This window comes from Mercurialis annua, linkage group LG5 (genome assembly GCF_937616625.2).
Source record: "Mercurialis annua linkage group LG5, ddMerAnnu1.2, whole genome shotgun sequence".
NCBI classification, from domain to species: Eukaryota; Viridiplantae; Streptophyta; class Magnoliopsida; order Malpighiales; family Euphorbiaceae; genus Mercurialis; species Mercurialis annua.
The window spans coordinates 26,948,818-26,963,996 of record NC_065574.1 but is presented as its reverse complement, the minus strand read 5'-3'; the positions used below and the strand labels follow the sequence as shown (position 1 = coordinate 26,963,996).

At 41.3% G+C, this 15,179-nt stretch overlaps 1 protein-coding gene across 1 annotated transcript; it reads right to left on the bottom strand.

The window, feature by feature from the left end:
• Positions 1 to 1,180: 1,180 nt before the first annotated feature.
• LOC126681764 (uncharacterized) lies at positions 1,181 to 2,128 on the bottom strand. The gene is made up of 2 exons (XM_050377313.1): positions 1,815 to 2,128; positions 1,181 to 1,751 (listed from the first exon to the last, which is right to left on the bottom strand). The coding sequence occupies exons 1-2, from the start codon at positions 2,126 to 2,128 to the stop codon at positions 1,181 to 1,183; spliced, it is 885 nt and encodes a 294-aa protein (XP_050233270.1).
• Positions 2,129 to 15,179: the final 13,051 nt, after the last annotated feature.

Here is a 15,179-nt window from a genome sequence, read left to right as displayed (position 1 = left end):
TATCCCTGAGAAGCATCTAAGAATGCATAGACTGCGAATCCACACGTTGCATCCACCAGTTGGTCAATGTTCGGCAGAGGGAAACTGTCTTTCGGGCAGGCATTGTTTAGATCAGTGAAATCTATACAAAGCCTCCATCTGCCATTAGACTTCTTGATCAAGACCACATTGGCCAGCCACTCCGGGTAATCCACTTTCCTGATGAACCCGGCTTTCAAAAGCTTCTCCACTTCGTCTCGGATAGCAATTTGTTTCTCTAGAGAGAAAGTTCTTTTCTTTTGCTTGACAGGCTTGCACTTAGCATCCACGTTTAACTTGTGCGAGATTATCTTCGGGTCTACCCCCCCGATATCCTCTGGCTTGTTGGTAAACTCTTCCACATACTGTTTTATCCGAGCTATGATAGCTTCTCGGTGTTCGGTTGGCCAATCTACTCCCAACTTCACACACATCTCGGAGCCCTCTGTTAGTTCAATTGTCTCTAAGTTTTCCCGGGGTTTCTGAGCCTTTTTCTCTCTGAGGAGCAGCTCCGGTGTATCAATGTTCATCGTTTCCACCGTGCTGTCCATAGTTGCCATGTAACATTGCCTAGATAGGGTTTGATTTCCCCTAATAGTTATGACCTCATTTTCCACTGGGATTTTCATCATTAAGTAACGAATACTAGTCACTGCACCTGTGCTATACAACATAGGTCTACCAAGAATACCATTATATGCTAAAGGCATGTCAACTATCATGAAAAGTGAACGTACCTTCCGTGTTGGTTCCGCCAGGATACCCTCTGTTCCATCCTCCTGGGGTATTTCGATACCGAGCTCCAAGTCTAGCTCGACCATGCCTTCTGGGATGACCGGAGCTCCTCCCAGCCCCTGGAGGAGAATGTTCACTGGTTTAAGATCAGTTTTGGATCCTCCCATCGTTAAAAAGACTGACAGAGTCAGCAAGTTAACCGAGCTACTATCATCCACCAGCAGTCGTTTTACCCATTTCGATCCGATGATTGCAGATACGATCAAAGCGTCCTCGTGGGGAAATTCTACCCCTTTCGCGTCCTCTGGCCCGAAAACAATGCTGGGCCATGGCGACCCAGTAGACACTGACATGACCATCTTTTGCTTTTTCTTTCTGCGTTTTCGACTATACTCGGATTCCAAAGTTCCTCCTGAGTTTGTATTAATCACCCTTGTGACTTGTGTTTTCTTTGATGGGGATTGGGCTTCCCTGCTCCCCCTGGCTCCGACCTGACCGAGTTGACCCTTGTATTTCCTCGGTCTTGGCCCTCCTTGGCCACCACGAAGTGTTGTAATCGTCCCTGGCAAACCAGCTTGTCTATCTCACTCCGCAAACGCCCACATTCTTCTGTTTCATGGCCATAGCCATCATGGAATTCGCAGAACTTGGACCGGTCTCCGTCCTTCACCAGCCTCGGGGGATAACAAATCTCCTCATTATTGTGCTTGATCCAAGATAAAATCTGCTCCCTCGGAGTGTTAAGCGGTACATATTGTCTGGGTACCCCTGCTCGGTCCACGTATCCTTCCGTTCCTCCCCCAATGCTGAAACTCGGCGGACTGGGTTGAGCATTAAACGAATTGTTACCCCTGTACCCCGAAGTCTCGTTCAGAGGTCGGTACCGATCTTGACTGCGGTTAGATCCCTGAGTGCTCTGCGGTTTACTGGGAACCGGGCTAGCCTTCCCGTATACTTTCCTCTGCCTCTCCTCATCAAGGTTGATATAATTCCAAGCCCTGTCCATCAACTTGGTGTAAGTGTCAACCGGGTTGGTGATCAGGCTATCTCGGAAGACCTGCATGCTGGTGTTGTCTTTCATAGCATCAATGGCAGTATCATCGTTCAAATCTTCTATCATGATTGCCTCAGCATTGAACCGAGCAATATAAGCTTTCAAACTTTCTCCCTGCTTTTGAAAACATTTCTTCAAATCACTGGATCTTTTCTTTCGTTCGATGCTCGGAGCGAAGTGAGTTTTAAAGGCCATAGCGAGCTCCCTGAAGCTAGTAATAGAGCCCTCCTTGAGGTTCTGGTACCATTTCTGCGCGGCATCACTCAACGTTGAAGGGAACACTTTGCACACCGTGGCATCTGAGACACTTTGGACTCCCATAGCAACCTGAAAGCAATTTAAATGACTCATCGGGTCGGATTTACCGTTATATCTGTCAATAGGCGGAAATTTAAACTTATCTGGGAATGGGTCATCCCATTAAGCCTTTGACAACGGGCTAGCAATGCCACAAGTAGTAAAAGGTCGAGATTCTGCCTTGTGCCCTTTATGCTTATCTAACTCGGCCTGGACAAGACGAGTGACTTCATCACACATATATTAGGCAAAGTGTGTTTGAAAAGTGTCGCTAGATTAGTATGTTGCGTGTAAAGTGTCTTTAACCCGTCGTTTCGATTACCATGCTTATGTCGCGTCACAAGTCTCTCTGATGCGTCGTTCCGATTACCTAATCATGGATTTGTTATATTACGCAAAGTGTGCGTTAAGAGTGACGCTAGATTACAATGTCGAGTCAAAAGTTTCTTTTTCGCGTCGTTTTGATTACCTAAGAATGGTTAGGTTATATTACTGAAAGTGTGCGTGAAAAGTGACTCTAGATTAGTAATCAAGTCTCTTTAACTCGTCGTTTCGATTACCATGCTTATGTCACGTCACAAGTCTCTCCAACGCGTCGTTCTGATTACCTAAACATGGTTAGGTTATATTATGCAAAGTGTGCGTGAAAAGTAACGCTAGATTAGTATGTCGCGTCACAAGTCTCTTTAACGGGTCGTTTCAATTACCTAACAATGGTCAGGTTATATACGCAAAGTGTGCGTAAAAAGTGTCGCTAGATTAGTATGTAGCGTCTCAAGTCTCTTTAACTCATTGTTTCGATTACCATGCTTATGTCACGTCACAAGTCTCTCTAGCGCGTCGTTCCGATTTCCTAATCATGGTCAGATTATACTACGCAAAGCGTGCGTTAAAATTGACGGTAGAGTATGTCGCGTCACAAGTTACTTTAACGCGTCGTTCCGATTACCTAAACATGGTTAGGTTATTTACGCAAAGTGTGCGTGGAAAGTGACTCTAGATTTGTATGTTACATCTTAAGTCTCTTTGACGCGTCGTTTCGATTACCTAAGCATGGTTAGGTTATATTAGGCAAAGTGTGCTTGAAAATTGACGCTAAATTACTATGTCGCGTCTCAAGTCTCTTTAACGCGTCGTTTCGATTACCATGCTTATGTCGCGTCACAAGTCTCTCTAATGCGTCATTCCGATTACCTAAGCATGGTTAGGTTATATTACACAAAGTGTGCGTTATAAGTGACATTAGATTAGTATGTCGCGTCTCATGTCTCTTTAACGCGTTGTTCCGATTATCTAAGCATGGTTAGGTTATATTATTCAAAGAGTGTGTAAAAAGTGACGCTAGATTAGTATGCCACGTCTCAAGTCTCTTTAATGCGTCGTTTTGATTACCTAACCATCGTTAGGTTATATTACGCAAAGTGTGCATAAAAAGTGACGCTTGATTAGTATGTCGCATTTCAAGTCTCTTTAACGCGTCGTTCTGAACATCTAAGCATGGTTAGGTTATATTACAGAAAGTGTGCGTGAAAAGTGACGCTAGATAAGTATGTCACGTCAAAAGTCTCTTTAAGGCATCGTTTCATTAACATTCTTATTTCGCGTCACAATTCTATCTAACGCATTGTTCTAATTACCTAAGCATGGTTAGTTTATATTAGGCAAACTGTGCGTGAAAAGTGAAATAGATTAGTATGTCGCGGCTCATGTCTCTTTAACGCGTCGTTTCGATTACCTAAGCATGGTTAGGTATAGAGAAAAGTGACGCTAGATTAGTATGTCGCGTCACAAGTCTCTCTAACACGTCGTCCCGATTACCTAAGCATGGTTTGGTTATATTACGCAAAGTGTACGTTAAAAGTGACGTTAGATTACTATGTCGCGTCACAAGTTTCTTTAACGCGTCGTTCCGATTACCTTAAGCGTGGTTAGGTTATATTACGCAAAGTGTGCGTGAAACGTGAATTTAGATTAGTATGTCGTGTCTCAAGTCTCTTTAACGCGTCGTTTCGATTACCATGCTTAAGTCGCATCACAAGTCTCTCTAACGCGTCGTTCCAATTACCTAATCATGGTTAGTTTATATTATGGAAAGTGTGCATTAAAAGTGAAGCTAGATTACTTTGTCGCGTCACAAGTGTCTCTAACGCGTCGTTCCGATTACCTAATCATGGCTAGGTTATATTACACACAAAGTGTGCGTTATAATTTACGGTAGAGTACTATGTTGCATCACAAATCACTCAAACGCGTCGTTCCGATTACCTAAGCATGGTTAGGTTATATTACGTAAAATGTTGGTGAAAAGAGACGCTAGTTTAGTATGTTGCGTCTCAAGTCTCTTTAACGCGTTGTTCCGATTAACTAAGCATGGTTAGGTTATATTACGCAAAGTGTGCGTGAAAAGTGACAGTAGATTAGTTTGTCGCGTCTCAATTCTCTTTAACGCGTTGTTTTGATTACAAAAGCATGGTTAGGTTTATATTAAGCAAAGTGTGCGTGAAAAGTGACGCTAGATTAGTATGTCGCGTCTCAACTCTCTTTAACGCATCGTTTCGATTACCATGCTTATGTCGCGCCACAAGTCTCTCTAACGCGTCGTTCCGATTACCTAAGCATGGTTAGGTTATGCAAAGTGTGCGTGAAAAGTGACGATAGATTAGTATGTCGGGTCTCAAGTCTCTTTAACTCGTCGTTCCGATTACCTAAGTATTGTTACGTTATATTACGCAAAGTGTTCGTAAAAAGCGACGCTAGATTAGTATGTCGCGCCTCAAGTCTCTTTAATGCGTCGTTTTGATTACTATGCTTATGTCACGTCACAAGTCTCTTTAACGCGTCGTTCCGAAAATCTAAGCATGGTTAGGTTATATTACACAAAGTGTGCGTGAAAAGTGACGCTTGATTATTATGTCTCGTCTCATGTCTCCTTAACGCGTCTGTCCCATTACCTATGCGGTTAGATTAAATTATGCAAGGTGTCCGTGAAAAAAGACGCTAGATTAGTATGTTGCGTCTAAAGTCTCGTTAAGGGGTCTTTTCATTACCATTCTTACGTCGCGTCACAAGTCTCTCTTACACATCGTTCCAATTACCTAAGCATGGTTAGTTTACAATACTCAAAGTGTGCGAGAAAAGTGAAATAGATTAGTAAGTCGCGTCTCATGTCTTTTTAACGCGTCGTTTCGATTGCCTAAGGTGTGAGTGAAAAGTGACGCTAGATTAGTATGTGGCGGCTCAAGTCTCTTTAACACGTTGTTCCGATTAACTAAGCATGGTTAGGTTATATTACGAAAAGGGTGCGTGAAAAGTGAGGCTAGATTAGTTTGTCGCGTCTCAAGTCTCTTTAACGCGAAGTTTCGATTACTTATGTATGGTTAGGTTATATTACGCAAAGCGTGCGTGAAAAGTGACGCTAGATTAGTATGTCGCGTCTCATCTCTCTTTAACGCGCCGTTTCGATTACCATGGTTATGTCGCATCACAAGTCTCCCTAACGCGTCGTTCCAATTACCTAAGCATTGATAGGTTATATTACGCAAAATGTGCGTGAAAAGTGAAGCGATATTAGTATGTCGCGTCTCAAGTCTCTTTGACGCGTCGTTTCAATTATCATACTTATGTCGCGTCAAAAGTCTCTCTAACAAGTCGTTCCGATTACCTAAGCATGTATAGGTTATAAACTAACCATGCTTAGGTAATCATAACGTCTCATTAGAGAGACTTATGATGCGACTTAAGCATGGTAATCGAAACGACGCGTTAAAGAGACTTGAGACACGACATACTAATCTAGCGTCACCTTTCACGCACACTTTGCATAATAAAACTAACAATGTTTTCGGTAATTTTAACGGCGCGTTAAGAAGACTTCAGAATCAACATACTAATCTATTGTCACTTTTAACGCACACTTTGCGCAATATAACCTAACCATGATTAGGTAATCGGACCGACGCGTTAAAGAGACCTGAGACGCGACATACTAATCTAGTGTCACTTTTAACGCACACTTTGTGTAATATAACCTAACCATGCTTAGGTGTTCGGAACGACACGTTAAAGAGACTTGTGACGCGACATAAGCATAGTAATCGAAACGACGCGTTAAAGAGACTTGAAATGCGACATACTAGTCCAGCTTTAGTTTTTACGCACACTTTGCGTAATATAACCTAACGATTCTTAGGTAATCGGAACGACATGTTAATAAGACTTGAGACGCGACATACTAATCTAGCGTCACTTTTTACGCACACTTTGCGTAATATAACCTAACCATGCTTGGGTAATCGGAACGACGCGTTAAAAAGAATTGAGATGCGACATACTAATCTAGCGTCACTTTTCACGCACCCTTTGCGTAATATAACCTAACCATGATTCGGTAATCGGAACGACGCGTTGAGAGACTTGTGACGCAACATAAGCACGGTAATCGAAACGACGCGTTAAAGAGACTGGAAACGTTGACATACTAATCTACCGTCATTTTTAACGCACACTTTGCGTAATATAACCTAACCATGCTTAGGTAGTCGGAACGACGCGTTAAACAGACTTGTGACGGGACATAGTAATCTATCTTTACTTTTAACGCACGCTTTTCATAATATAAACTAACCATGCTTAGGTAATCTAGCGTCACTTATTACGCACATTTTGCGTAATATAACCTAACGATGCTTAGGTAATCAAAACGACGCGTTAAAGATACTTGAGACGCGACCTAATCTAGCGTCACTTTTAACGCACACTTTTCGTAATATAACCTAACCATGCTCAGGTAATCAAAACGACGCGTTGGAGAGACTTGTGACACGACATAAGCATGGTAATCGAAACGACGGGTTAAAGACACTTGAGACGCTACATACTAATCTAGCGTCATTGTTCACGCACACTTTGCATAATATAACCTAACCATGCTTAGATAATCGATACGACGCGTTAAAAAGACTAGAGACGCGACATACTAATCTATTGTCACTTTTAACGCACACTTTACGTAATATAACCTAACCATGCTTAAGTAATCGGAACGACGCGTTAAAGAGACTTGAGACACGACATACAAATCTAGCATCACTTTTCACGCACACTTTGCATAATATAACCTAACCTTGCTTAGGTAATCGGAACGACACGTTAGAGAGACTTGTTACAAATCTAGCTTCACTTTTAACGCGCACATTTCATAATATAAACTAACCATGCTTAGGTAATCGGAACGTCTCGTTAGAGAGACTTATGATGCAACTTAAGCATGGTAATCGAAACGACGCGTTAAAGAGACTTGAGACACGACATACTAATCTAGCGTCACCTTTCACGCACACTTTGCATAATAAAACTAACAATGTTTTCGGTAATCTTAACGACACGTTAAGAAGACTTCAGACGCGATATACTATTCTATTGTAACTTTTAACGCACACTTTGCGTAATATAACACGTCTCAAGTCTCTCTAACGCGTCGTACCGATTACCTAAGCATGGTTAGGTTATATTAAAGAAAGTGTGCGTTAAAAGTGATGCTAGATTACTATGTCGCATCACAAGTCTCTTTTACGCGTCGTTCCGATTACCGAAGTGTGGTTAGGCTATATTACGCAAAGTGTGCGTGCAAAGTAACGCTAGATTAGTATGTCGCCTCTCAAGTCTCTTTAACGCGTCGTTCGGATTACCTAAGCATGGTTAGGTTATATTACGCAAAATGTGTGTGAAAAGTGAAGCTAGATTAATATGTCGCGTCACCAGTCTCTTTAGCACGTCGTTCCGATTATCTAAGCATGGTTAGGTTATATTACGCAAAGTGAGCGTGAAAAGTGACGCTAGATTAATATGTCGCTTCTCAAGTCTCTTTAATACGTCGTTTTCATTACCATTCTTATGCGCGTCTCAAATCTCTCAAACGAGTCGTTCCGATTACCTAAGCATGGTTAGGTTATATTACGGAAAGTGTGCGTTAAAAGTGACGCTAGATTACTATGTCGCACCACAAGTTTTTTTAACACGTCGTTCCGATTACCTAAGAATGGTTAGGTTATATTACGCAAAGTGTGCATGAAAAGTGACGCCAGATAAGTATTTCAGGTCACAAGTCTCTGCATCGCGTCGTTCCGATTGCCTAAGCATGGTTAGGTTATATTACGCAAAGTGTGTGTGAAAAGTGACGCTAGATTAGTATATCGCGTCACAAGTCTCTCTAACGCATCGCTCTGATTACCTAAGCATGTTTAGGGTATATTATGCAATGTGTGCATGAAAAGTGACGCTAGATTAGTATGTTGCCTCTCAAGTCTATTTAACGCGTCGTTTCGATTACCATGCTTATGTCGCATAACAAGTCTCTCTATTGCATCGTTCCGATTACCTAAGCATTGTTTTACGCAAAGAGTGCGTACAAAGTGATGCTAGATTGGCATGTCGTGTCTCAATTCTTTTTAACTCGTCGTTTCGATTACCTAAGCATGGTTTGGTTATATTATGCAAAGTGTGCGTCAAAAGTGACAATAGATTACTATGTCGCGTCTCATGTCTCTTTAATGCGTCGTTTCGATTACCTAAGCGTGATTAGGTTGTATTACGCAAAGTGTGCGTGAAAAGTGTCTTTAACCCGTTGTTTCGAATACCATGCTTATGTCGCGTCACAAGTCTCTCTAACGCGTCGTCCGAATTACCTAAGCATGGTTAGGTTACATAAAAGTGTGTGTTAGAAGTGACGCTAGATTACTATGTCGCGTCACAAGTCTCTTTAACGCGTCGTTCCAATTACCTAATCATTGTTAGGTTATATTAAGCAAAGTGTACGTCAAAGTGACGCTAGATTACTATGTCGCACCACAAGTTTTTTTAACACGTCGTTCTGATTACCTAAGCATGGTTAGGTTATATTACGCAAAGTGTGCGTGAAAGTATTTCAGGTCACAAGTCTCTGCAACGCGTCGTTCCGATTGGCTAAGCATGGTTAGGTTATATTACGCAAAGTGTGTGTGAAAAGTGACGCTAGATTAGTATATCGCGTCACAAGTCTCTCTAACGCGTCGTTCCGATTACCTAAGCATGTTTAGGGTATATTATGCAATGTGTGCATGAAAAGTGACGCTAGATTAGTATGTTGCCTCTCAAGTCTATTTAACGCGTCGTTTCGATTACCATGCTTATGTCGCGTCACAAGTCTCTCTATTGCGTCGTTCCGATTACCTAAGCATTGTTTTATGCAAAGAGTGCGTACAAAGTGATGCTAGATTGGTATGTCGTGTCTCAATTCTTTTTAACTCGTCGTTTCGATTACCTAAGCATGGTTTGGTTATATTATGCAAAGTGTGCGTTAAAAGTGACAATAGATTACTATGTCGCGTCTCATGTCTCTTTAATGCGTCGTTTCGGTTACCTAAGCGTGATTAGGTTGTATTACGCAAAGGGTGCGTGAAAAGTGTCTTTAACCCGTTGTTTCGAATACCATGCTTATGTCGCGTCACAAGTCTCTCTAACGCGTCGTCCGAATTACCTAAGCATGGTTAGGTTATATAAAAGTGTGCGTTAGAAGTGACGCTAGATTAATATGTCGCGTCACAAGTCTCTTTAACGCGTCGTTCCAATTACCTAATCATTGTTAGGTTATATTAAGCAAAGTGTACGTCAAAGTGACGCTAGATTAGTATGTCATGTCTCTAATCTCTTTAACACGTCGTTTCAATTACCATGCCTATGTCGCGTCACAAGTCTCTCTAACGCGTCGTTCCGATTACCTAATCATGGTTTGGTTATATTACGCAAAGTGTGCGTTAAAATTTACGTTAGAGTAATATGTCGCGTCACAAGTCACTTTAAGCATCGTTCTTATTACCTAAGCATGGTTAGGTTATATTATGCAAAGTGTGCGTGAAAAGTGACGCTCTATGAGTATTTTGCATCTCAAGTCTGATTAACGGCTTGTTCTGATTAAGTAAGCATGGTTAGGTTATATTACGCAAAGTGTGCGTGAAAAGTGACGCTATATTAGTTTGTCGCGTCTCAAGTCTCTTTAACGCGTTGTTCCGATTAACTAAGCATGGTTAGTTTATATTACGCAAAGTGTGCATGAAAAGTGACGCTAGATTAGTTTGTCGTGTCTCAAGTATCTTTAACGCGTTGTTCCGATTAACTAAGCATGGTTAGGTTATATTACGCAAAGTGTGCGTGAAAAGTGACGCTAGATTTGTATGTCGCGTCTAAAGTCTCTTTAAGGCGTCGTTTCATTACCATTCTTATGTCGCGTCACAAGACTCTTTAACTCATCGTTCCAATCACCTAAGCATGGTTTGTTTATATTACGCAAAGTGTGCGTGAAAAGTGAAATAGATTAGTATGTCGCGTCTCAAGTCTTTTTGACGCATCGTTCTGATTACCTAAGCATGGTTAGGTTATGTTAGGAAAAGTGTGCTTGAAAAGTGACGCTAGATTTGTATGTTGCGTCTAAAGTGTCTTTCACCCTTCGTATCGATAACCATGCTTATGTCGCGTCACAAGTATCTCTGACGCGTCGTTCCGATTACCTAATCATGGATATGTTATATTACGCAAAGTGTGCGTTAAGAGTGACGCTAGATTACAATGTCGAGTCAAAAGTTTCTTTTTCGCGTCGTTTTGATTACCTAAGAATGGTTAGGTTATATTACTAAAAGTGTGCGTGAAAAGTGACTCTAGATTAGTATGTCGCATCTCAAGTCTCTTTAACTCGTCGTTTCGATTACCATGCTTATGTCACGTCACAAGTCTCTCCAACGCGTCGTACTGATTACCTAAACATGGTTAGGTTATATTATGCAAAGTGTGCGTGAAAAGTAACGCTAGATTAGTATGTCGCGTCACAAGTCTCTTTAATGGGTCGTTTCGATTACCTAACAATGGTTAGGTTATATACGCAAAGTGTGCGTAAAAAGTGACGCTAGATTAGTATGTAGCGTCTCAAGTCTCTTTAACGCGTTGTTTCGATTACCATGCTTATGTCGCGTCACAAGTCTCTCTAGCGCGTCGTTCCGATTTCCAAATCATGGTCAGATTATACTACACAAAGCGTGCGTTAAAATTGACGGTAGAGTACTATGTCGCATCACAAGTTACTTTAACGCGTCGTTCCGATTACCTAAACATGGTTAGGTTATTTACGCATAGTGTGCGTGAAAAGTGACTCTAGATTTGTATGTTACACCTCAAGTCTCGATTACCTAAGCATCGTTAGGTTATATTAGGCAAAGTGTGCTCGAAAATTAACGCTAAATTAGTATGTCGCGTCTCAAGTCTCTTTAACGCGTCGTTTCGATTACCATGCTTATGTCGCGTCACAAGTCTCTCTAATGCGTCATTCCGATTACCTAAGCATGGTTAGGTTATATTACGCAAAGTGTGCGTTATAAGTGACCTTAGATTAGTATGTCGCGTCTCATGTCTCTTTAGCGCGTTGTTCCGATTATGTAAGAACATGGTTAGGTTATATTATGCAAAGAGTGTGTAAAAAGTGACGCTAGATTAGTATGCCACGTCTCAAGTCTCTTTAACGCGTTGTTTTGATTACCTAACCATCGTTAGGTTATATTACGCAAAGTGTGCGTAAAAAGTGACGCTTGATTAGTATGTCGCATTTCAAGTCTCTTTAACGCGTCGTTCTGAACACCTAAGCATGGTTACGTTATATTACACAAAGTGTTCGTGAAAAGTGACGCTAGATTAGTATGTCGCGTTTAAACTCTCTTTAAGGCATCGTTTCTTTAACATTCTTATTTCGCGTCACAATTCTATCTAACGCATTGTTCTAATTCCTAAGCATGGTTAGTTTATATTAGGCAAACTGTGCGTGAAAAGTGAAATAGATTAGTATGTCGCGTCTCAAGTCTTTTTGACGCGTAGTTCCGATTACCTAAGCATGGTTCGCTTAAATTACGCAAAGAGTGCGGAAAAAGTGATGCTAGATTTGTATGTCGCGTCTCAAGTCTCCTTATCGCGTCTCAAGTCTTTTTAACGCGTCGTTCCGATTACCTAAGCATGGTTAGGTTATATTCCGCAAAGTGTGCGTTAATAGTGACAATAGATTAGTATGTCGCGGCTCATGTCTCTTTAACGCGTCGTTGCGATTACCTAAGCACGGTTAGGTATATAGAAAAGTGACGCTAGATTAGTATGTCGCGTCACAAGTCTCTCTAACACGTCGTCCCGATTACCTAAGCATGGTTTGGTTATATTACGCAAAGTGTCTGTTAAAAGTGACGTTAGATTACTATGTCGCTCACAAGTTTCTTTAACGCATCGTTCTGATTACCTTAAGCGTGATTAGGTTATATTACGCAAAGTGTGTGTGAAACGTGACTCTAAATTACTATGTCGCATCACAAGTTTCTTTAACGCGTCGTTCCGATTATCTAAGCGTGGTTAGGTTATATTACGCAAAGTGTGCGTGAAACGTGACTCTAGATTAGTATATCGCGTCTTAAGTCTCTTTAACGCGTCGTTTCGATTACCATGCTTAAGTCGCATCACAAGTCTCTCTAACGCGTCGTTCCGATTAACTAAGCATGGTTAGTTTATATTATGGAAATTGTGCGTTAAAAATGAAGCTTGATTACTTTGTCGCGTCACAAGTGTGTCTAACGCGTGGTTCCGATTACCTAATAATGGCTAGGTTATATTACACACAAAGTGTGCGTTATAATTTACGGTAGAGTATTATGTCGCTTCACAAGTCACTTAAACGCGTCGTTCCGATTACCTAAGCATGGTTATGTTATATTACGTAAATTCGTGAAAAGAGACGCTAGTTTAGTATGTTGCGTCTCACGTCTCTTTAACACGTTGTTCCGATTAACTAAGCATGGTTAGGTTATATTACGCAAAGTGTGCGTGAAAAGTGACAGTAGATTAGTTTGTCGCGTCTCAATTCTCTTTAACGCGTTGTTTTGATTACATAAGCATGGTTAGGTTATATTAAGCAAAGTGTGCATGAAAAGTGACGCTAGATTAGTATGTCGCGTCTCAACTCTCTTTAACGCGTCGTTTCGATTACCATGCTTATGTCGCGCCACAAGTCTCTCTAACGCGTCGTTCTGATTACCTAAGCATGGTTAGGTTACGCAAAGCGTGCGTGAAAAGTGACGATAGATTAGTATGTCGGGTCTCAAGTCTCTTTAACTCGTCGTTCCGATTACCTAAGTATTGTTACTTTATATTACGCAAAGTGTGCGTAAAATCTAAGCATGGTTATGTCGCGTCACAAGTCTCTTTATCGTTCCGAAAATCTAAGCATGGTTAGGTTATATTACACAAAGTGTGCGTGAAAAGTGACGCTAGATTATTATGTCGCGTCTCATGTCTCTTTAACGCGTCCGTCCCATTACCTATGCGGTTAGATTAAATTACTCAAGGTGTCCGTGAAAAATGACGCTAGATTAGTATGCTGCGTCTAAAGTCTCGTTAAGGGGTCGTTTCATTACCATTCTTATGTCGCGTCACAAGTCTCTCTTACACATCGTTCCAATTACCTAAGCATGGTTAGTTTACAATACTCAAAGTGTGCGAGAAAAGTGAAATAGATTAGTAAGTCGCGTCTCATGTCTTTTTAACGCGTCGTTTCGATTGCCTAAGGTGTGAGTGAAAAGTGACGCTAGATTAGTATGTGGCGGCTCAAGTCTCTTTAACGCGTTGTTCCAATTAACTAAGAAGCATGGTTAGGTTATATTATGAAAAGTGTGCATGAAAAGTGAGGCTAGATTAGTATGTCGCGTCTCAAGTCTCTTTAACGCGACGTTTCGATTACTTATGTATGGTTAGATTATATTACGCAAAGTGTGCGTGAAAAGTGACGCTAGATTCGTATGTCGCGTCTCATCTCTCTTTAACGCGCCGTTTCGATTACCATGGTTATGTCGCATCACAAGTCTCCCTAACGCGTCGTTCCAATTACCTAAGCATTGATAGGTTATATTACGCAAAATGTGCGTGAAAAGTGAAGCGATATTAGTATGTCGCGTCTCAAGTCTCTTTGACGCGTCGTTTCAATTATCATACTTATGTCGCGTCAAAAGTCTCTCTAACAAGTCGTTCCGATTACCTAAGCATGTATAGGTTATATTATCCAAAGTGTGCGTGAAAAGTGACGCTAGATTAGTATGTCGCGTCACAAGTCTCTCTAACCCGTCTTTCCTATTACCTAAGCATGGTTCGGCTGTATTACGCAAAGTGTGCGTGAAAAGTGACGCTAGATTAATATGTCGCGTCTCATGTTTCCTTAACGCGTCCGTCCCATTACCTATGCGGTTAGATTAAATTACGCAAGGTATCCGTGAAAAATGACGCTAGATTAGTATGTTGCGTCTAAAGTCTCGTTAAGGGGTCGTTTCTTTACCATTCTTATGTCGCGTCACAAGTCTCTCTAACGCGTCGTTCCAATTACCTAAGCATGGTTAGTTTACAATACTCAAAGTGTGCGAGAAAAGTGAAATAGATTAGTAAGTCGCGTCTCATGTCTTTTTAACGCGTCGTGAGTGAAAAGTGACGCTAGATTAGTATGTGGCGGCTCAAGTCTCTTTAACGCGTTGTTCCGATTAACTAAGCATGGTTAGGTTATATTACGCAAAGTGTGCGTGAAAAGTGAGGCTAGATTAGTTTGACGCGTCTCAATTCTCTTTAACGCGATGTTTTGATTACTTATGTATGGTTAGGTTATATTACGCAAATTGTGCGTGAAAAGTGACGCTAAATTAGTATGTCGCGTCTCATCTCTCTTTAACGCGTCGTTTCGATTACCATGCTTATGTCGCATCACAAGTCTCTCTAACGCGTCGTTCCAATACCTAAGCATTGATAGGTTATATTATCCAAAGTGTGCGTGAAAAGTGACGCTAGATTAGTATGTCGCGTCACAAGTCTCTCTAACGCGTCTTTCCTAATATCTAAGCATGGTTCGGCTATATTACGCAAAGTGTGCGTGAAAAGTGACTCTAGATTAGTATGTCGCATCTAAAGTCTATTTAAGGCATCGTTTCATTAGCATTCTTATTTCGCGTCACAAGTCTCTCTAACGCATAGTTCCAATCACCTA